Source organism: Ruditapes philippinarum, unplaced genomic scaffold (assembly GCF_026571515.1).
Source record: "Ruditapes philippinarum isolate M1 unplaced genomic scaffold, ASM2657151v2 ctg305_1_1_1_1, whole genome shotgun sequence".
Classification (NCBI taxonomy): domain Eukaryota; kingdom Metazoa; phylum Mollusca; class Bivalvia; order Venerida; family Veneridae; genus Ruditapes; species Ruditapes philippinarum.
Genome location: NW_026866294.1, coordinates 210,389 through 234,480, shown reverse-complemented (window position 1 = coordinate 234,480; position 24,092 = coordinate 210,389). Strand labels below are relative to the sequence as shown.

General features: G+C 34.5%; 1 protein-coding gene across 1 annotated transcript; it reads right to left on the bottom strand.

Annotated features, from left to right (window-relative positions):
- Positions 1–2,024: 2,024 nt before the first annotated feature.
- LOC132732028 (heat shock 70 kDa protein 12A-like) lies at positions 2,025–21,617 on the bottom strand. Its single transcript, XM_060718366.1, has 7 exons — positions 21,489–21,617; positions 20,841–21,243; positions 17,290–17,414; positions 12,408–12,507; positions 11,526–11,694; positions 7,372–7,506; positions 2,025–4,387 (listed from the first exon to the last, which is right to left on the bottom strand). Exons 2-7 carry the CDS (start codon positions 21,201–21,203, stop codon positions 3,402–3,404), a joined length of 1,878 nt encoding a protein of 625 aa, XP_060574349.1. The 5' UTR covers positions 21,204–21,243; positions 21,489–21,617; the 3' UTR covers positions 2,025–3,401.
- Between the last annotated feature and the right edge of the window lie 2,475 nt (positions 21,618–24,092).

The window sequence follows — 24,092 nt, the reverse complement described above, 5'->3', positions numbered from 1 at the left end:
AAGTAAGAGAATGTACATGGTCGGATATCTTGGTATGTGAGTGAGTGAGTGAATGAGTGAGTGAGTGAGTGAATGATTGAGTGAATAAATGAGTGAGTGATTGTATGAATTGGTAAGTGAGTGAATGAGTGAGTGAATTGGTAAGTGAGTTAGTGAGCGAATGAATGAGTGAATGAATTGGTGAGTGAGTGAGTGAATTGGTAAGTGAGTGAGTGATTGAATGAATTGGTGAGTGAGTGAGTGAATTGTTAAGTGAGTGAGTGAATGAATGAGTGAATGAATTAGTGAGTGAGTGAATTGGTAAGTGAGTGAGTGGGTGAATGAGTAAATGAATTGGTGAGTGAGTGAATGAATGAATTGGTGAGTGAATGAGTATGTGAATTAATGAGTGAGTAAATAAATGTGTGAGACATTGAGTGAGTGTGTGAATTGGTAAGTGCGTGAGTGAATGAATGAGTGAATGAATTGGTGAGTGAATGAGTAAGTGAATTGGTGAGTGAGTGAATGAATGAGTGAATGAATTGGTGAGTGAGTGAATTGGTAAGTGAGTGAATGAATGAATGTGTGAGTGAGTGAATGATTGAGTGAATGAGCGAGTGAGTGAATGAATTGATGAGTGAGTGAATGAGCGACTGAGTGAGTAAGTGATTGAGTGAGTGAATGAGTGAATTGGTAAGTGAGTGAATGAATTGGTGAATGAGTGAGTGAATGAATTGGTGAGTGAGTGAGTGAGTGAAATGTTATAATGACGGCGTTTATGTCTTAATTGAGCTTATACACGAAAAACGTTTTTGGTTTTGTTGTTAATATAGTTCAAAATCTAGAGAATATGCCAATTTGAACGTTAAATCTAAATTCAACCATTGCCCTTGTCGATGAAAATATATTGCTGGGACTCATTAATAAATAATTATTGCCTCAAAGGTCAAGCTGCACATTTTTTATTTTCAAAGTCTAACAATTCGAGAAGTTTATCGGTATTGTTGAAATTTCAGTCAGGGTTGAATTTTGGTTTCATGTGACGTCCAGTAAAAGTATTTACATGTCTACGACGGATTTACATTAACGCCCAAAACAAAACCATCCGAATTCCTCAGCATAATTTACATAAATTTGCTTCTAAAAATTTATATATGTATGTTTGATCTTATGGTTAGGCTTTCTTTCAAAATGCCAGAAGAAATTAATACACGTAGTGATGATGATAATGATGATGATGATGACGACGACGAAGATAATAATAATAATAATAAATGATAATAAAAATGACGATCATGATGAATAAGAAGAAGATGAAAAAATAACTCGACATGATGATGCAATGATACGGGTGAGATTTCTCAACTGTTTCGTCGTCTCAATGAAAACGTATGTGTACAAGATATCATTCACATTGAGCTGTTCACAAATTAATCTAGTCAGAGATACTAAAGGGTTTGAATGTTACATTAAAGATGATCATTGTGTTAAAATGGCCTGCCTAATGGTTAGAAAAAAACAACATTTTTTCGAAATAGTTCCTTGTTGCAATTATACATTTGTTAGAAAATGAAGTGAAAAATGAAATAATAATATTATAATAATAAATATTGCTAAGAGATAAGATTTTTTTTCTAATAAATAATAAATGAACACATGAAAAATATATGGATGTGTGATGGAACTTGTTCTTCATCTTATGTTGTATATCTTAGAAATAAATACTAAGTTAAAGAAAACATTAGATGTTTAAAACGGAATATTATTTCTGTTTTAATGGACAAGTCTTTTCCGGGATTATTCACAAAAGGCATCAACATTTCCCTCCGCAATTTTACAAGCATTTCTTCAGATATTCAACCGAAAGTACAAAGACAAGATAATTATCAATTAATTCGTCACTCTCGGATAATATACAGGAATGGCATTGATTGATTTCTTAAATTGTGTTAACATAGTCACAAACAGTCCAACAGATATTTGATTTTTGATTTGATTTAAATATATTCTATTGCCAAAAATAAAACATAAACATACATGTAGATAGTTACAATACAATGACATGACATATTTGGCAAAAGGGTTGACCCACAAGTTCTCTCAACATTAGCAACGGGTCTTCCCTGAAAGATTATTGAATATATATAAGACTATGGAAAGCCATGGCTGTCTGATATTGTCCTTTATCAATTTATGTAACCATTTGGATAATATATAAGTTCACTTCGACTATACATGAATTGAAACACCTTCTTATTTAACCGGAATCCATTATATTTATCCACAGTTACAATATATGAAACCATACCGTCAGTGTATGAAACCTCGTTAGCAATACATTTGTATATTATAACATTTTGTATATGATTCCAATTCTTCAATATAGGGTACCAAAGTAGCCATGTATAATTTCAATATATAAGTTGATTATCACATTATATGAAACCATATCTTCAGTGTATGAAACCGAGTTAGCAATATATAAGTTGATTTTCTTAATATATGATACCAATTATTCAATATATGGAACCAAAGTAGCAATGCATGGAACCAGGTGTCCTTACATGAAAGCGAATTCGGAAATTGAAAACAGGGTACTAATGAAGACAATGCTTTCAAAATCATAAAGAGAAACAAAAGCTTATGAAAATTGTCCCTAAAGATATATTTGGCCGGTAGTCCTTCTGTTGAATTTTGGATTTTTAAATTTGGAGTGTATATAATATTTATCATTATAGATGCAGATTGCCCACATTTTAATGAATTCGTGATACCGTCGACAGATTAAAATCCAGTTATTAAACTTTACTGAATATATCATCCTGAAATATATGCTTGTTTTCATAATGGGTGCAGTTGTTTACCCAGATATATTTCTACAAGTTTGAACAGTTATGGGTCAAGTTTATCCAGATATATTTCTATGGAACTACTATAGATGCCAATTACCTAGATATGTTTAAAAAATACCAAACTGGCTCTCCGATTTGTCTTTGATTGGTTCCCTTCCTTCGTTTTCAAGAAGAAATTTAATAACTCAAAAAATGCGATAATATTCTTCCTGTCGAGAAATAAACAAAGACGGTTATGAAAAAATCTCTCTTTTGTCTGTTTCTTTGTATAAACAATAATATAAATATAATCATGTTCATGTATAATAATGATTGAATAGTAAAAACAATCCTAAATTACCTGTCTACTTTATTGACGGTCATTTTGTTTTCTTATCTCAATGAGACATTAACAGCTTGACCTTTGAAAAAAGTAGATTCACATTTGTTATTTTTTGTTATTTTTGAAAATTTGATATTATTTCAAATTAAAACATGAATTTTTTTAAACTTCAAGAATGTGTTATTACAATTTTTCAAGACATCAAAAGTCATTGGTTTTCATAAACTAGATACCTTTACATCTTTACATTAGCACGAGTCACTTGCATTTTCATCACTCATTAAGAAGTCAAACTTTGCTTTCGTAAGTTTATTTGTCTTTTCCTCCCTGGCTTCTACAACCACTTCCGTCCCGCCAAATATAATTTGAACAAACACACCGCGATCTTTCCCGCCAGAAAGATCCGGAACGTCCACTTCCAGTTGGCCGACATACGTACATCCGACATCCGTCACATAAAGTGGTTCTTCGTCAGTCGATGTATACACATCAAAAACTAAAGATATCTGGTCCGCTTCAAGGGGCGTGTAACGTTGTTTGGATTGCGCCTCCCCCACAACGAGCTCCTGACCCTTTTTAACATGGACATCAAACACATCCTTACATTTTATTTTTCCATCAATCGTTACTTTCTTGTTCGCCGGATGGACGCCATTTTGGAAATCTCGATAGACAAGGATACCATACGAGCACCTTGCAATGCGCGAGACAATTGTCACAGGATTATGTCCAAATATTACAGCCCCTTTCAAGACTGCTAAACCAGCTTCTTCTGGTATAATAAGTCTCTTGTCAGGAAAATTGGTTCGGATAGCGTCTTGAAGTAACGGCGATTCTGAAAACCCTCCAACTAAAAGAATCGAACTCGTGTTTTTGCTGGCTTTCTGTTTAAAAATCTCTTTTACATGCTTTACTATGTTGTTGCAAGATTCATCGAACCATGACCTAAATATTCCTGTTTCGACTCTCACTGTGTTGCCAACCAACGTTACCTTGTCGTCATACTTTTTCTTTGTTTTGATATAGTCTTTAAGATTTTTGCCTGTTACATCTTTGAAAATTTCAGCAAGACTAGGTGGGACTTTAATTGTCTCTTTTGACCTTTCATCACCAACTCCCTTTCCTTTTATCCCTCTCTTCTTAGTCTCAAACGCTCGAAATAGTTCAACCCAATCTTCTTTGGCCTCCTGCATGAACTTGTCGAAAACGGATTTGTCCTTCTGTGTATCGGTATCTATAATAAACAAGAGGGCCATGATGGCCCTGAGGTCGCTCACCTGTATATAGGCCCCCCAAACCCCCACACCCCCCCTCCCCAACGTTGCAGGACCAATTTAACCCAAGGGCTTTTATTTGCACAAACTTGGTAGACACCCATAAGAAGATGTTTCATGCTAAACATCTAAGCTCTAGCTCATTGGGCTTTTTAAAAGAAGTTTTTTTTAAAGTTTTTACTATACACATATAGTTAAAAACAATGACACCCCTTGGTCCGGGCCAGTTTTGACCCCAGGGCTTTTATTTGAACAAACTTTGTAGACACTTACTAGAAGATGTTTCATGCTTAATATCTAAACTCTAGCTATTTGGGTTTTTTCAAAGAAGATTTAAAGTTTTTGCTAAACACATATAAAGAAAATCAATGACCCCCGGGGCGGGGCCAATTTTGACCCCAGGTCTTTTATTTGAACAAACTTTGTAGACACTCACTAAAAGATGTTTCATGCTTAATATCTTAACTCTCGCTATTTGGGTTTTTTCAAAGAAGATTTTTAAGTTTTTGCTATACACATTTAAGGAAAATCAATGACCCCCGGGGCAGTGCCAATTTTGACCCCAGGGCTTTTATTTGAACAAACTTGGTAGACACCTATTAGAACATGTTTGATGCTCAATATCTTAGCCATAGCTCTTTGAGTTCTTTAAAAGAAGATTTTTTTAGGTTTTTACTACAGTAGAACTTCGGTAAGTCGAAGTTGGAGGGACTTGCGTAAAAACTTCGACACATCGGGACTTCGACTCATGAATCGTTCTGAATTCCATGACAAAATTTCAATCTGTGACTAGCCCTAATTATAAGATATATAACGTAACCTATTTCATGTTTTCTTTCATTTATTAATCTGATATTTTACTTTATGCAATGATAAATATGACATGTTAATTACTTTTTCACGGCTTATGATTTGAACTACCTGTTGACGTATACAATGAAGTTACAAAAGGCGTAACAATTCGAAAGGGCAATAACTTAACCAGCTTATAGTAAATATTAAAGCGTGTGATTAACACGCGACACCGGGTCACAAAGTATGTTTGTTCTTACTGTTTACATGTACTTTCAAATACCGCTACGGCAATTAAATTAGTAACTATTAAAGCATTTTTTCACACATTTAAATGCATTCAAAGGTTGTTTGAACACTTGGCTGTGTAATTAACACGTGTCACTTAAGTTGATCGGAAATCGTCTTCGCGGCAAGAAAAGGTGTGAAAAATGTCTCGAGATAGAAGGTATCAAAATAATCGAAGGACTTCGACTTATTTGTGGTAAATTGTACTAGATTTATTCTATACGGACCATGAAAAAACTTCGACACATCGAAAAATTCGACACATAAAATCTCGACTCATAAATAGGTTTTTATATGGAATATATAAGAGAAAAAATCGGGACTTTCATTTTACTTCGACACATCGAGAAAATCGACTAATCGAAGTTCGACTCATAGAAGTTCTACTGTATATGCATATAGGGAAAATCAATGACCCCCCGGGGCGGGGCCAAGTTTTACCCCAGGACTTTTATTTGAACAAACTTGGCAGACACCCATTAGAAGATGTTTCATGCTAAATATCTTAGCTCTAGCTCTTTCGGTTCTTTAAAAGAAGATTTTTTAAGTTTATACTATATGCATAGGGAAATCAATGACCCCCTGGGGCGGGGCCAATTTTGACCCCAGGGCTTTTATTTGAACAAACTTGGTAAACACTCACTAGAAGATGTTTCATGCCAAATATCTAAGCTCTAGCTCTTTGGGTTTTTTCAAAGAAGATTTTTTAAGTTTTTGCTATACACATATAAGGAAAATCAATGATCCACGGGGCGGGCCAATTTTGACCCAGGGCTTTTATTTGAACAAACTTGGTAGACACCTATTAGAACATGTTTCATGCTAAATATCTTAGCTCTAGCTCTTTGGGTTCTTTAAAAGAAGAATTTTTTAAGTTTTTACTATATGCATATAGGGAAAATCAATGACCCCCGGGGCGGGGCCAATTTTGACCCCAGGGCTTTTATTTGAACAAACTTGGTACACACTCACTAGAAGATGTTTCATGCCAAATATCTAAGCTCTAGCTCTTATGGTTTTTTAAAAGAAGATATTTTAAGTTTTTTCTTTCGGTTGCCATGGCAACCAGAGTTCTGCATGGAATTAAATTCTTTGAACAATTTTTAAAGGTGACCACCAAAGGAACATTCCTGTGAAGTTTGGATGAAATTGGCTTAGTGGTTTATGAGGAGATGTCATTTAAAGTAAAAGTTTATGGACGGACGGACGCCGGACGGACGACGGACGGACGCCGGACGAAAAGCGATCACAAAAGCTCACCCTGTCACTTTGTGACAGGTGAGCTAAAAAAGGCTTTCTTCATCAACACTTTTAACATACAAAAATTATAACTGTTTGTGACTTATATTGTATATATATATATATATATATATGTATATATTAAATATAATGTTGCTTATATCATATGGTCTGAAACTATTATTTCAATCAATACAATGTACTGCGTATGAATTCGGAAACATTCCCATCTCTTTCCTTCAATGAATCTATTTTGAATGCATTAAAATTGAAACTTGTTCTTACACAAAGCTGAACAGATATATCCCCATCTTGTTTAGTTGAGATAGAATGTTTTTAATGTTTTCCCCTTGCCATTGAATTAAATTTGTTATTTTCCATACAGATCTTCACAAGAAGTGAAAAAATAAGGAAGCAACAGACGTATTATTTTGAAATAACATTAGTAAACAAAAAATTTGGGAACAGACACAGATAAAAGAATGAAATAGGTTAAAAGTAAAAACACAATAAAAATACATGAAGCAATACATTCAGCCCTTTAAATGCACCAATGTTTAATTTTTAACATAACACTTAACATCTTCACAAAAAAAAATCAAACAAAATTAATAAAATTTTATACCAACAATGCTCCGCAAAAATTTCTCAAACGCCGCATCAACACCCGCTCCACTACACGTGCCAACGCTTGCATAATTTAGTTCTTTCAGTTTACTATCTTCTACAACTTCGTGGATGATTATATCAACAGTTCTACCTGAAATAACAAATTAAGAATGGTTAGAAAATGTTGATTACGTTGACTACTGGGATCCTTCATATTCACCGGACAATCATTTTACCGGACAAAATCTATTCCTGTCAAATAAGGCTGCATTTTTTGCTTCGATTCAAAAATCATCCGGTCTGAATCGTACACACACTTTCTATTTATAAGTAAATAACAACAAAACCACTCTCAGGTAAATATTGTTGATTCAGTTTTTTATTTACTAACATACCCTTTTGTTTACTAGTTATTTCATGACCTAGCCATGCGGGGGAATAATCTGTTTCTGCGCATCCCCGAATATTGAGGCCCTAAATGGGCTATTTTAGATAGGTTTTACTTTTAATTCTTCTTAATGTTATCCCAGGAGACAATCTTAACATACTTTAATGATAAAAGTAATTTTGAATTAAGTTCAAACAATCTTTCGTTGTTGTCTTTTACAAAGAAATTAAAATCAGGTTACGGCCATGGGAGGAAACTCTACATGGAATGTAAATAAAATAGATTTTATGGCTTTTGCAACATGCTGCAAGATGACCAAAAGTAAACTGTATGACAAAGAACAGAATTCCATTTGAATATTAAAATGTTTCATACATTTAAGGATCATGAAGAATCAATACGTTAACTAAGTTAATAGTGTTACTAGTGTTAATTTCAATTACACCTTATATATTTGCCTCTTTGTAACAGGCATGACTGTCGTGTCTATTTCTAGTGACAGACTGGGTCTTTCCAATATCTAAACCTTGCAATTCAAAAGTCTTAGTGTCCTTGCTGATGTTTTAAAGTTAAATTTCAGTTCACGACTTCGAAAAATTTTGAAACACAATGTCCGGTAAATTGTGTTGTGTTTTCTCTGTAATGCCCTACTGTAAAGACACATTTATACGGTCAAATGTTTAATTTCATGTTTGATAAAGTAATATCTACATATAATAAGAACCCAAAATTATTTGGGTAAAATTCCATTCTTTTTATTATTTTAATTAAAAGTTACAGCGAAAAAACATCATATTTTGTCCGTTATATGTAGGATTCCAGTACAGTATTTATAAACAAGAACTGTCGGAGGACAGTAACGCTCGACTATTCGAAAATTTGTCACAAGGGTGTTTCATGAGTATAATAATGCTTACCTATATGAATACATAAAATTGTCCGAAAAGGTCCAAACCCTTCAAGTTTCAATACATTCCCTTCAGTAGTTATGGAGATACAAGCTTACACACAAAAACTTAACAAAGAATTTATGAATCAAAAAAGGGGCATAATTATGCAAAAAAGTAAATCAGAGTTATGGGACTTGTGTCAATCATCTTAGATAATCACAGAGACAAAGTGTGTGGAGTTTCAATCCATTCCCTTCAGTAGTTATGGAGATACCAGCTTACACGCAAAAACTTAACCAAGAATTTTTAAGTCGAAAAAGGGGCATAATTATGTAAAAAAGCAAATCAGAGTTATGGGACTTGTGCCAATCTTCTTAGATAATCACAGAGAACAAGTGTGTGAAGTTTCTGCGAATAGTCGAGCTAAAAATGAAAACTTTCATAAAATTTACTTAATTTTTGCATAATCTTAAAATACCAGTGTGATAACAGAAACATTAAAAGCAAAAACATTTATGGTTTACATTCTCGTTTTGGGTTATTGGCCCTCCTATAACCTGCTTAAACGGAAATTAATTTGCCTAAGACACCAGTATGGGACATAATTCATAATTGTTTTGTCCCAGCATCGGTATAGTTATTCGTGCAGTCTGCCAAGACAGGTATACATTGTATACTGTTTGTAAATCCCTTAAAATTAAAATGGACTGTTCTTTATTTTAAGCCCACATATTTATTAAACAAGATATGTTTGTAAAACATGTATGCCCCCTATCAGCAGCCAATTAGTCATGTGACAAGGTTATTATGCATGACTTCTGACCCAGTGATCAAACAATTAATAAGGGTAATCAAGTATCTACTGGTCATGACCTTGACCTTTGACCCCTTGACCCAAAACTCAATAGGGGTCATCTGCTGGTCACGATCAAACATCATACAAAGTTTGAAGTTCCTAGGCCTAAGCGTTTTAGTTAATTGATCAGAAACTGTTTTTACCTACAAGGTCAATGTGACCTTGACCTTTGACCCCTTGACCCCAAAATCAATAAGGATCATCTGCTGGTCATGACCAATCACCATGCCAAGTTTGAAGTTCCTAGGCCTAAGGGTTCTTTTATTATTGATCGGAAACTGTTTTAACATACAAGGTCAATTTGACCTTGACCTTTGACCCCAAAATCAATAGGGGTCATCTGCTGGTCATGACCAATCACCATGCCAAGTTTGAAGTTCCTAGGCTGAAGCGTTCTTTAGTTATTGATCAGAAACCGTTTTTACTTACAAGGTCAATGTGACCTTGACCTTTGACCCCTTGGTCCCAAAATCAATAGGGGTAATCTGCTGGTCATGACAAATCACCATACCAAGTTTGAAGTTCCTAGGCCTAAGCATTCTTAAGTTATTGATCAGAAACCGTTTTTACTTACAAGGTCAATGTGACCTTGACCTTTGACCCCTTGACCCAAAACTCAATAGGGGTCATCTGCTGGTCACGACCAATCATCATACAAAATTTGAAGTTCCTAGGCCTAAGCATTTTTAGTTAATTGATCGGAAACCGTTTTTACCTACAAGGTCAATGTGACCTTGACCTTTGACCCCTTGACCCCAAAATCAATAGGTCATCTGCTGGTCATGACCAATCACCATACTAAGTTTGAAGTTCCTAGGCCTAAGGGTTCTTAAGTTATTGATCGGAAAGCATTTTTACCTACAAGGTCAATGTGACCTTGCCCTTTGACCCCTTAACCCCAAAATCAATAGGGGTCATCTGCTGGTCATGATCAATCACCATACCAAGTTTGAAGTTCCTAGGCCTAAGGGTTCTTAAGTTATTGATCGGAAACCGTTTTTACCTACGAGGTCAATGTGACCTTGACCTTTGACCCCTTGACCCCAAAATCAATAGGGGTCATCTACTGATCATGACCAATCACAATATCAAGTTTGAAGTTCCTAGGCCTAAGGGTTCTTTCGTTATTGATCGGAAACCATTTTTACCTACAAGGTCAATGTGACCTTGACCTTTGACCCCTTAACCCCAAAATCAATAGGGGTCATCTGCTGGTCATAACCAATCACCATACCAAGTTTGAAGTTCCTAGGCCTAAGGGTTCTTTTGTTATTGATCGGAAACTGTTTTTACCCAAGAGGTCAATGTGACCTTGACCTTTGACCCCTTGACCCCAAAATCAATAGGGGTCATCTACTGATCATGACCAATCACCATACCAAGTTTGAAGTTCCTAGGCCTTAAGGTTCTTTAGTTATTGATCGGAAACCGTTTTTGCTTACAAGGTCAATGTGACCTTGACCTTTGACCCCTTGACCCCAAAATCAATAGGGGTCATCTACTGGTCATGACCAATCACCATACCAAGTTTGAAGTTCCTAGGCCTAAGGGTTCTTTAGTTATCACTCGGAAACCATTTGGTCTACGGACCGACGGACCGACAGACCGACGGACCGACAAGTGCAAAGCAATATACCCCCTTTTCTTCGAAATGGGGGCATAATTAAATGTGATCAAACGTTAATTTATCTCGATAGCATTTGTTTCTACGTTTAACCTTTTTACTGTGCAGGAAGCGTTAACAAGTTGACTGTGCCAACAGTACTGTATAGGGGCGGACTTATTGGTTGCAAGTTCAACAACCGTGCATTACTTAACCAGGAGAAGCAGCTAGTTCTTTGGAGTGTTATTAATTAATTAAGCATCAAAATGGCGGTTTAGGACTCGATTGTTTCAAAGTCTCATTCAAAATACTTGTTACTGCTTTTATTTTGGATAACAGGAATCAAACTAGCGACCGCTGATTTGTAGTCTTACTATCAGACCAATGCTGTAAATGTTTGAATTACAAGCTTCAATCCGACAATTTTTCTTACCTCCTACATATACGACCATGTATCGAGTCCCTTTGGTAAAAGGTGAAATCGTCGGTGTTTTTGTTTCGGATCCTCCATGAATTTTGTCGACCGGCAGCAGATACATACAGAACAGGGACGCAGCCTCTGGTTCAAGGGCGATAATTAGACTTTCTTTGGCGATTCCCGCCTAAATTGATACAGAACAGCTTGTCGTTATTTTATTGATTCATAATTGTTACTTGGCTAATTGTTCTTTTTTTGTATAAGTAACTAAATAAACGTAATAATTCCGTCTCAGAATGTTATGCATTCAGATTTCTTAATACAATTTTGGAACAATTATGCCCAAAGATGAGTGAATAAAATCTTAGGACAATAAATGTGGAAATGTATATTCAAGGGCATACGACAATTTACATGCTAATGTAAACCATACTATAGAAAATGTATGAAATAAACCGAGTAGTAGATCTGCGGAACGGTATTCCAAAGGATTATGGTTCAAGACCTATTCAAGTCGCACATTGTCTCAGCCAGAGTCATTGCAAAAGGTTGTCTGTAACCTTCAGATGCTCAGTGCTGGCTGTGCCCGTAAGGATTTAAATCAAATTTTAATATCGTTCTATAGTATGTCATAGTAGAGTACTGTTCTCACATAAGAATAATCCGACAGCGCCAGGTTCATTTTGCACACTTTTTTCATTCTGTTACACACATTTCAGGTACCAGTATGTTGATTGTTAGTGCCTTATACATACTTGAATCATTATATTTCTTAGGTTAACATTATACATGTACTCCCATGGATGTGTCATATGGTTATATAATTGCACCAGCTGAGACATGACAAATTTCTAATAGTATATATGATAATACACTTACATACAAAAGAAGACTAACCTTTTCTGCAGCCTCCCTCATAAACTGTTTGGCTCCGTCATTCGATATAGCAGGGACAGTCAGAACCCAGCGAATGTCATCTGTTACTAAACCGTCCATTCTGTTCAAACTTGAGTGATAAGTATATGTTAAAGGAATTTTTTAGCTATATACCTACGGTAAAATATAATTTGACTGGCTTTAAGGTTGAACAAATAAAATGAATGTAAATATTAGCTTTTTCCTAGTATAATTTTACTAGTTTTACTCATGTGCGCACATGGACCCGTTCATCGTCATTTATGGCTCGGAAATGAATATGACTTTTCTTTAGAGGAAAAGGCACACATGTCCTTAATCAAACAGAAATTGATTATGAACAATTAAGATACTTATCTTGAAGAGATAGTAGCTGTGGATGAACTCATAATAGTAGCAAAACGTAAACAAAATGGTAAAATGTCTTCCATACAAAATACTAAGCCCCTGTAAATTGACTGAACAAAGGGCCATCCGAGGTCCAGTGGTTAAGGCTGTTGACTTTAAACCACTTGCCTCTCAATATTTTAGGTTCTTATTACGCCAGGACTTTAACCTCATGTGAGGGAGCATCCAGTAAGCTTATGGAACATCGTTGGTTCTACTCCACTCTCCAGTCGTGCCTGAAATAATGCACGGAGGGGCACCCGAGTTATTCAACCAGTCCAGTCGCAAATGACCTTTCCGGTGTTGGTGTGACGTGAATCGCATTCAATATCAAACTAATGACCAAGAAGCAAAATTGGTCCAGCTTTATGTTAAATGAATACCGTTTTGGGAATTGTAAAAGAAAACCATTTATAAAAAGCTTTGGAAATAACATTTCATTACGCTGCCTTTGACAAGGGGGTTAATCCATGCGCACGCATCCTTAAAGTTCTGATACCGCGAACACTTCATCGGCCGGTATTTCGAAGAAAAACGAGTGGTGTGAAGAAATCAGAAAAGGTATGAATTTAATTTGTTTTGCAAAGAAGATGTCCTAACTTCTAGTTTTTATATACAAAATGTCTTGAAGTAACTCTTTCCTGTTTTGTCAGTATTTCGCGTTGAATGCGATTTTGATTCTGGATAGTGCGTACACCCGGCGTTGAAATGTTACAGAAAATGAGCAAATATCGATTAAACTGGCCGTTTTAAACGGCTGGAAGTTATTCTGTTGTAGAATCCTTTTCAAAAATATATTTTCAACCTTCGTTCCAATTCATTTGTATTAAAAAAAGTATTTAAACGCACTATTTAAAGAAAACAGAGATTATGATTATGCGTACACTCTAAAAAAAATCCAGATACTGCGTACACATAACCACGGATTTATATTACAGGGATCGGACACTCCCAGTTAACCCTATATATATGCTTAAATATCTTGTCGTGCACCCGATAAAGGTACATCGATCGATAATTTACCGGCGCGAAGCGTAAATGCCCGTTCGCAACGGATACCTACTTTACAAAATACCATATAGCTTTTTCATTTATTATCCGATTTTGGAAATTTAAAGTTTATTTTGAAAAAAAATACTTGGTTAATTCAAATATCTTATTTATTTTTAAAGGTACAGTTTATCTGTCCGCAACGACGGTTAAAAAATTAACTTGACGAAATCCGCGGTAAATTTACATTTTTTTATATAAAAAGCAGGTATTTGAAATTTATTATTACGGTACCATAATACTTTCAGTTTCAAAACAAAAAAGAAGCCGATGTAAGTTATTCACAGATGATCAAAGATGCATTATTCAAGATTTGTTGGGTTATGTAGTCAAATTTATTAACGCACAATTGTTTTACGGGTAATGTATTGCGGCCTTTACACGTGAAGAAAATTTATTCATTTTTTAGTACAAAATATTGCCGAGATTGTCAATATTGCCATATTCATAGAATATTTAAATTTCATTCATCATTTATATCATTATTATTTTTTGTAAATCTGTTTTCAAATGACGGTGCAGTGAAGTAGACAATCATCGTAACAGTAAAGTTCTCTTGTGTGGCTGTCTCGATTCCGGCCTTTTTAATGTCACTCGTATATTTTAATCCGTGACATAACTAAGCATTTGATAGAAAGTACATTTTATTCGAAGCAGTCAAAGGCTTACAAAATGATAAAGCGGATTGCATGGGTGTTCTATTTGAAGAATTGTTTAAAATCTACATCCTAGAAAATGTTTAGAATTAACATTTAGGCGTCATCTTGCCGATGTCGTGCCTCATGCTGTCTGAGAAATTTAAAGATTCACTGGCAAAGAATTCACCACAAAATCGACACACATTCATTTTCTGAAATAAGATATAAATTTGACTGTAAGAAGTAATTTATTTTGAAATGTAGAGTATAAAACATTATCAAGATAGACAATTATTCACCAGGTTTTAAATAAATACCTAAACAAATTGCATAAATATAAATAATTCTTCAAATGGGACACCCATGCAATCCGCTTTATCATTTTATAAACCTTAGACTGCTTCGAATAAAATGTACTTTCTATCAAATGCTTAGTTATGTGTACGCAGTATCTGGATTTTTTAGAGTGTACGCAATATCATAATATTTTTTTTCTTTAAATAGTGCCTTTAAATACTTTTAAAGAACAAATGAATTGGAACGAAGGTTGAAAATATATTTTTGAAAAGGATGCTACAACAGAATAACTTCCAGCCGTTTAAAACGGCCAGTTTAATCGATATTTGCTCATTTTCTGTAACATTTCAACGCTGGGTGTACGCACTATCCAGAATCAAAATCGCATTCAACGCGAAATACTGACAAAACAGGAAAGAGTTACTTCAAGACATTTTGTATATAACAAGAGCTGTCTGTAGGACAGCACGCTCGTCTATTCTAAGTGCTTGATAGTAAAAGAGCCTTTATATTGTTTAATTTTTTAAGTTCACAAAAAGGCTAATTTTTTTTTATAAATTCATGTTATAGGCCTAAGAGAGAGTCTAATTATACAGTATTGGCTTGACTATTTGGAAGGTAATGTCACAAGGGTGTTTTATTGAGTATAATAATACTAATTACCTATGAATAAATAAATTTGACAGAAAAGGTACAAAGGCTTGTTATTAAGATGTTTTATCAAGTAAAATCACTGCTTTTATTATTATGAATGCATAAAATTTTCCCGAAAAAGGCACAAACCCTTCAGTAGTTATTGAGATAACAACTTACAAGAAAACTTAACCATGAATTTCTAAGTTGAAAAAGGGGAGAAAAATCAGCCTAAATGCAAGATAGAATTATGGATCTTTGTCAGTGACCTACAATTATGACCCTAAATGCACATGTGAAGTTTTTAATGAATATCTTTAATAGTTATTGAGATATGTAAAAAACTTGCATGTAAACATTAACCAAGAGGACTAAGTAGAAAAGGGGATATGAATCAGCCTTAATGCAAGATAGAGTTATGGAACTTGGTCAGTGACATACAATTATGACCCTCCAATTATGACCCTAAGTGCATGTGTAAAGTTTCAAGTAAATATCTTTGAAGACCTTTAATCTTTAACCAAAATTTCTAAGTTTCAAAGGGGCGAATAATTCTGCAAATATTGCAGGCAGAGTTATGCAATTTTGCAAACTGATGTACATTGTTACTATAAAAAAGTATTTTAAATTTCAATTGAATATCTCAAGCAATAATTGAGATATTTGACTTTACAAAAAAACTTTAACCAAAATTTCTAAGTTCCAAAGGGGCATACTTCTGTTAATATTGTAGGCAGAGTTATCCAACTTGTCAATCTGATGGGCCTTGTTACTATAAATAAGTATTGTAAGTTTCAATTAAATATCTCAAGCAATAATTGAGATATTTGACTTTACAAAAAACTTTAACCAAAATTTCTAAGTTAAAAAGGGGCATAATTCTGTCAATATTGTAGGCAGAGTTATCTAACTTGTCAATCTGATGTACCTTGTTACTATAAATAAGTATTGTAAGTTTCAATTGAATATCTCAAGCATTGATTGAGATATTTGACTTTACAAAAAACTTTAACCAAAATTTCTAAGTTAAAAAGGGGCATACATCTGTCAATATTGTAGGCAGAGTTATCCAACTTGTCAATCTGATGGGCCTTGTTACTATAAATAAGTATTATAAGTTTCAATTGAATATCTCAAGTAATAATTGAGATATTTGACTTTACAAAAAACTTTAACCAACGCAGACGCCGACGCGGACGCTGACGCCAACGCCGGGGCGACTACAATAGCTCTCATATTCTTCGAATAGTCGAGCTAAAAACTAGAAGTTAGGACATCTTCTTTGCAAAACAAATTAAATTCATACCTTTTCTGATTTCTTCACAACACTCGTTTTTCTTCGAAATACCGGCCGATGAAGTGTTAGCAATATCAGAACTTTAAGGATGCGCGCGCATGGATTAACCCCCTTGTTGATGCTTGTTTAAAAGTCTCAATCATTTTATAGGATATAATTATCCAATTAATATATCACCACATAGTCTCATACCGATGGAAGGTCAAATATCATCCACACCGGTTTACATGTACAGTTTGTATAATTATCATCATTGTCATCATTCATTGATATTAGTTTTGTGATTGTAGTCAAAATTCACAGCATCATCTTCATTGATATCATTGTAATAATTGTCATATTCTTTGTGATTGTATTCAAAATTCACAGCATCATCTTCATTGATATCATTGTAATAATTGTCATATTCTTCGTGATTGTATTCAAAATTCACAGCATCATCATGATCACATTGTAGTAATTGTCATATTATTCGTGATCGTTGTCAAAATTCTTATCATCATCCTTATTATCATAATCATCATCATCATCACCAACCGCATTTATCTAAAATAAATATTACCTTTTATTAAGTGTTTCCTCTAAGTGTTTTCTGAGATATTCGATTGATATACTAAACACTTGAAGGGCAGACATCAGACGTCCTTTGTCGTCTCCGATCATAACGTCTCTTGTTAAATGATCACCCTATAAAGTGACAAATAATTCATGGCATATTTTATGATTTATTGCAAGAATTATTATAACAAACGAGCCCAATTTGAGTGTTGCCCATTTTTGTCTTACTGTTACAGGACAAGTATTATAACTTATTCAACAAAATAATGCACATAATATTACTTTCTTCCCCATCGACAATCTATAAATATCTAAATTAGTACCAGAAAACTGAACCTCTAGAAATTGTCTAATTATAATGCCACAAATAACAAATGGCTGCCGGGCGGGGTCTGTTTCTGAAAAAAAAATCAAAATCTCGGCCCGCGTTCGTCCAGCGGCAGTGACAATCGGACAGCAGCTGAAAATTTTGCAAATCGAGCGGGCTCCGTCCAGTTTTAAGTAGAACTTAACGCTAACGGCCTCCAGACGATAATTGTTGAGGGCAGTGAGTGAAAGGACACCGGGCGGTACCCGGGCGATTTTATTTTTGATCGGGCGATTATTTTTGATACTAAAAAAGCACCGTCCGATTTAAAAGGTACCCTGGCGGACATCGCCCTGGCACCGGCCGGCGCGCAAATATATACATCATTTGGTGAGCGTTATTAACCTGATACCCGTACAATTTATGTACAGGCACAAGGCAGTCCTCGTTTTGCAATGCGGCGACCGGGTGGCTTGAGTTTGTTGTTTTTGCCTCAAAAATGTATTTGTGAATTCCTTTGGATTTAACATCGTGCAAGAACATCTACACGTATTTTTCTTAAAGGCATATACAATTGTTGCAGCATATGACGAGGGTCGGCACAGAGATGACCGTAGGAGGATTATCTATGCCTCTAGTAATTGCTTTCTTTGCTGACATATTGGCAACTGGCTGATTTATAAAATAATATCATAAAATGTTTAGAATTTACTGCGACCGTCCGATCCATTTATGAATCGCAAAGGAGCCGTCCGGACATCGGGCGACATCCGCCCTAACATTGGAAGGCGACCGTTTCATTCGTGACCACGCAAGATATAAGATTTTAAATCGTCAGGCATCCGCGAGATCATCAAAATCGCTGATGCTGTAAAAATGGTTAAATCGGACTGCGCCTGCTTTATTTGTGACCCTTTTACGCATAAGACTCGGCACGTTTTATAACTTTAAGCTTTTACTTTAGACCTTACACCGCTTGATCTAAATTTTGGATTAAAGATATAGCCCAACTGCTAAAGACCTTTTAGACAAAGTACTTAAGTTTGAAATGAAGATCAAAATTATTTTTATGTATGTTATTTTGCAGAAAATAGTTAACTAATCTATAGCCATGATCCCGCTAGGTTTCTAGATAATCGATCCTTTTATGTTATATATATTTCAAAATGACGGATGTGACGTGAACAATAAATTACGCTACTTAAACCATAAAAAACAAAGAATTTACCTCTTATTATGTCAACAATAGACAGATCATGAAAAAAATCATGCCTCAACAGAAATCTTCGAAATTCTTTAAAAGATTTAAACATTTAAGAAAAAAAACGCCTTCTTATTACCTATGCCAAGAAGAGGAGGTAATAGCTATAGGTGAGCATGAGGGTATTGATAACAATACCCTGTAGGCAGTCAAAAGGTGTGACTTTAAGGGAATGACTAGTTCATCAACAAATGTTTGATATTAAGGAAACAAGAGCTGTCGGTAGGACAGCAACGCTCGACTATTCTTAGTGCTTGATAGTAAAAAAAATGCCTGATACAGTTACCTCCTCCTGTTTACAGGTTGGGGTAATGATGGTGAACAAGTGTGCAAAGTTTCAAAGCCATATGTCAATGGACTTTGAAAATATTTGAACTATTACAAAAACTTTAACGTAAATTCTAAGTCGAAAAAGGGGCATAATTCTGTCAAAATGCTTGATAGAGTTACCTCCTACCGTTTACAGATTGGGGTCATGATGTTGAACAAGTGTGCAAAGTTTCAAAGCCATATGTCAATGGACTTTGAAAATATTTGAACTATTACAAAAACTTTAACGTAAATTCTAAGTCGAAAAAGGGGCATAATTCTGTCAAAATGCTTGATACAGTTACCTCCTCCTGTCTACAGGTTGGGGTCATGATGGTGAACAAGTGTGCAAAGTTTCAAAGCCATATGTCAATGGACTTTGAAAATATTTGAACTATTACAAAAACTTTAACATAAATTCTAAGTGGAAAAAGGGGCATAATTCTGTCAAAATGCTTGATAGAGTTACCTCCTCCTGTCTACAGGTTGGGGTCATGATGGTGAACAAGTGTGCAAAGTTTCAAAGCCATATGTCAATGGACTTTGAAAATATTTGAACTATTACAAAAACTTTAACATAAATTCTAAGTCGAAAAAGGGGCATAATTCTGTCAAAATGCTTGATAGAGTTACCTCCTCCTGTCTACAGGTTGGGGTCATGATGGTGAACAAGTGTGCAAAGTTTCAAAGCCATATGTCAATGGACTTTGAAAATATTTGAACTATTACAAAAACTTTAACATAAGTGGTTACGCCGACGCCGACGCTCGGGTGACTGCAATAGCTCTACTTATTCTTATCGAATAGTCGAGCTAAAAAGTAAACAAAATCATCTTACTGGTCATTAAAGCTTCTTATTAAATTTTGCAATATCTAAAGTAAGGGTTCTGGGTTACAACTCATGTAAACGGTAAAAGAATGATTAATTTTCTGTATTGACGGAAGACATTCAAGAAGACGTATGTAAAGCTTAGCGGCAGCTTTTTAGCTCACCTGATCTGGCTCAGGGTGGCCTTTTACGATCGTTGAATGTCCATCGTCCGTCCACGTTTAGTTGGTTAACACTCTAGTGGTCATATTTTTGCCTCATTTGTCGTCTACCTTGGTAAGGATTTTTGTCTAACTAATTGCATGGACGCGTTTGGACAATGGCCAATGGCCATTTTGGATTAAAAACTAGGTAACAGAGGCTTTAAATAGAAAAACTTTGTTAACTCCAGTGGCTTTTGTTTTCCTCCAAATATCCTGGAAATTAGTCAGAAAGGTTGTTTTGGTGATTTGTAGGTTCACCAAGTTCGAATATTGGTCACCTGGGGTCAAAAACTAGGTCACACAGCCAAAATATCACTCGAGGTGCAACTGTTTTGAACCAAATATCCTGGAAATTGGTCAGAGAAATGGTTTCATGTTTTCTAGGTCACATTTGAATATGGGTTACCCGGGGTCAAAAAAATCTAAGTCAAACAGTCTTATATAGAAAACCTTGTTAACACTTTAGAGGCTTCTTTTTTATGGTGATATCCTGGAAATTTGTAAGAAAGATTACTTTTGTCAAGTGCAAAGAATGATGTGTTGCAATCTTTCTTCTTACTAAAATATCTGTGTTTCAACACCCAACCAATATAACAAAACAGACTCAAACCATGAATAAACCAAGACCCTACGTGAGCCTACTCACCTTGTATAGAAGCATTTTGAATCGCCGGTAGTAGTAATAATCATTTTGGCCTTCCTCTGCTACTATTTCAGAATATCGTTCTTCAGCCTCGTAACCAAAGGCAACGAAATGTTTCTTATTGTCAAGAAGAAGAATGGTAGGTGTTTTCAACGAAATGCGTGTGAAAGAGCCTGTCTTCCAAACCTGATTTATTGTTACTTTCGTCGGGTCTATTTCATAGTCATGATTAAAGGAAAAAGCGTATCCAGAAAATGTTGTCCCAAAGTTGATAGCCGCCACAAGAACTTTTCCACTTTTACTCTTCTTTTCTCGTCCATTTCTTCCTTTCGTTGCCATGCCTCCATAGCCTCCTTCCGTTCCCATGATTTTACAGCTGTTAAGTGTTTACCACTTATCTAATGAGCTAAACAGGAATATAATAAATAATAACAAAAATAGACGTAATTCAAAATGCATTTTCTGTACTAATCATATCAGAAATTAAGAACTTAGATTAAAGAGAGAGTTTCAACAAATGCATACCGCTAAGTCATTTTACGTAAGACGAAAACGAAAGTAGGCGATAAATAAATGTCCATATAAGTAACACAAAAATTCTACACTATATAAATGTCCATATAAGTAACACAAAAATTCTACACTAACAACCTGTACAAGTGTGGCAGGACTGGTCTATACGGTTTAGCATACAAATAACACTCTGCTTCAATCAAATATTTATTCACGGTTTTGTACATCAAATTGACATTCTATAGGATCTCTTATATTTATGGTTCTGAAAATATATAAAAATACATATATGAACAGAAAATATATATTATCAATTCAGTTCATCATATTATTAATTATTACATATATTATTATTATTTACATAAAACATATGCAGCTCAGTGGTCCCTTTAATCATAATTAAACCATATTCATTTATCAAAAATATAACTTCTGTTATCAAAAATATAAATTACATAACTTACACACGTCCCTATCATACATAACTAAACAAATTACACAGGTTACTCACCAAACTTAAGGAGTCTGTAAACCTTTATATTTATCTTCCTTTCACACATATCTTTCTTCTCCAATACTAAAACCACGGATTTATATTACTAAATATAAATCCGTGCTAAAACTGATGCTGTTAAACAGGAACAAATTAGATATTAAGTATTATGCATTTAAAGATTTGAGATCCGAAACTAGTTGTATTAGTTAAATTAGAAGAAGAATAAGAAGTTCGGTCATTGAAAATGCCATCTCAAAATGTCAAACATTTACAAGGTATAAATCTAAATAAAAAGCCAAAATAAGTGAACAATAAAATACAGGAATGATTTAGCAATACAGCATAATATATTTTATTGAAGAAATTATCCTTTACTTAAACATTTAACTACATTTAAAGATAAATATCTAACCCACGCCAAAAAGACCGCCTTTTCCTCACGCTGACCAAATTCCCGCTCTACCTCCAAGTAGAAGAGTATTCAGCATTAATAAAAATTAGCGCAAAGATACGAAAACATCAGAAAGTGATAAATAACAAAAAGATGTATTTCGGACCCTACTACACACTTCCCCTGTCTGTGAAATGACGTCCCGTCATTTACTTCCTTAAAGCTTAAGTAAAAATACAAAGACAAAAAATATCCTGTACAAGAGAAAACATATTTGTTCAAAGCCGCTATTCACAAAGTCTGTATGACAGATAATGTTCTCTTCAGTTCTTATCATAAAATACAACAATATCATAAGGACAATTTAAACTGCATGTTTGAAAAGACAAAAATATATATAAAATATTACATTCACCTTCCCTGCTAGCAAAAATTGTGTCCCACAATTTCAGTACTTGATAAACAAAATTACTTGATTATGAATCTCAAGAAAATACAAAAAATGAACAAAAATGAAATAATATACAAAAATATGAATGATACATATGAATGAAAATTCAATTTCACCAAAATGTATTTAAAAATAGGTTCAAAAATGCTGTACTGATAAACATGTTTAAAAAAATATCTATCTTCTCTTAGCATTTGAATCAAGTTTCAAAGAAAGAAACAAAAAATAAGCATTCTTACATTAATACTTATTGTCACATGATAAAATTTAAAGTAATGTACAATATTCATAAATGACCTATTACTGCATTATAGACTGTATAATTTTATGTGTTAAATCAGGTGGTAGTTTGTCGAACAATCCTGAAGACACTAAGTTGTTTATAATAGAAACCTTTGCTTCTGCAAAACTATCTGTCTGTTGATAAAGATGATATTCCTTAGTCCATTCAGGTTTCTTTCTTGATCTTGATGATCGTCTCGACATTGGTTCACTCTCTTCTGAAACATCAGTATTGTTTTCTGGTACAATTCTGTCTTCTAAAGTTGAAGTTTCATTGACAGTATCTTCGACAAAAGGTTCTATACTAATCTCGTCTGTATGTTTTAACTCTGGGTCAATCTCTTCTGAAACATCAGTTCTGTTTTCTATTGTATCCCTTGCTTCTTCTATAGGTGAAGTTTCTTTCACAGTTTCTCTGACAATAGGTTCTGTATTAACGTCATCTGCATAGGTAGTTTCTTCATTGATTATATCTTCCTTATCTTTCTCCTTATCATCAACCATAGGATTAGGCTTAAGGGCGTCCCCTTTATTGTACGTTAGTGATACATACTCTTCTGAATCCGTGACGTCACTTTCACTTCTATGTATATTCTTTCTTTGCTTTCTATACTCTTTTTTTCCTAGTACAACCGGCCGATTTTTAATGCATATCACCTCCATCGTGAAATGAAGTCTTCTTTTCCAATACTTTTGTAGAAACCAATTTCTTATCACTTTTCCTTTTTTCATTAACTTCCTCTTTAGAACTGTTGTAAACATTCCCTACTGGAAGTAAATGATTTCTATGTAATTTCCTAACTATTCCAGATGTTGATCTCACTTCATAAACAGGGATATCCATGTTTGGATGTTCAATAACTTGATATGTCTCAGAGTCAAACTTATCCGCTATTTTGTGTCTTCCATCAAATGCCAAAGTTTTAACTAATACAATATCACCAACTTCCAACTTCGAAGCTTTTGCTTTTCTGTCGTAGAATTCTTTCTGTCGGGTCTTTGCCTGTTCAGAAAATTTGTTGACAATATCTTGTGTTTCTTTCAATCTATGCTTAAGTTCCTGAAGATATTCTTTTGTTGATCTATTGTTGGTTTCTATTTCAGTGTCAAATAAAGAATCAA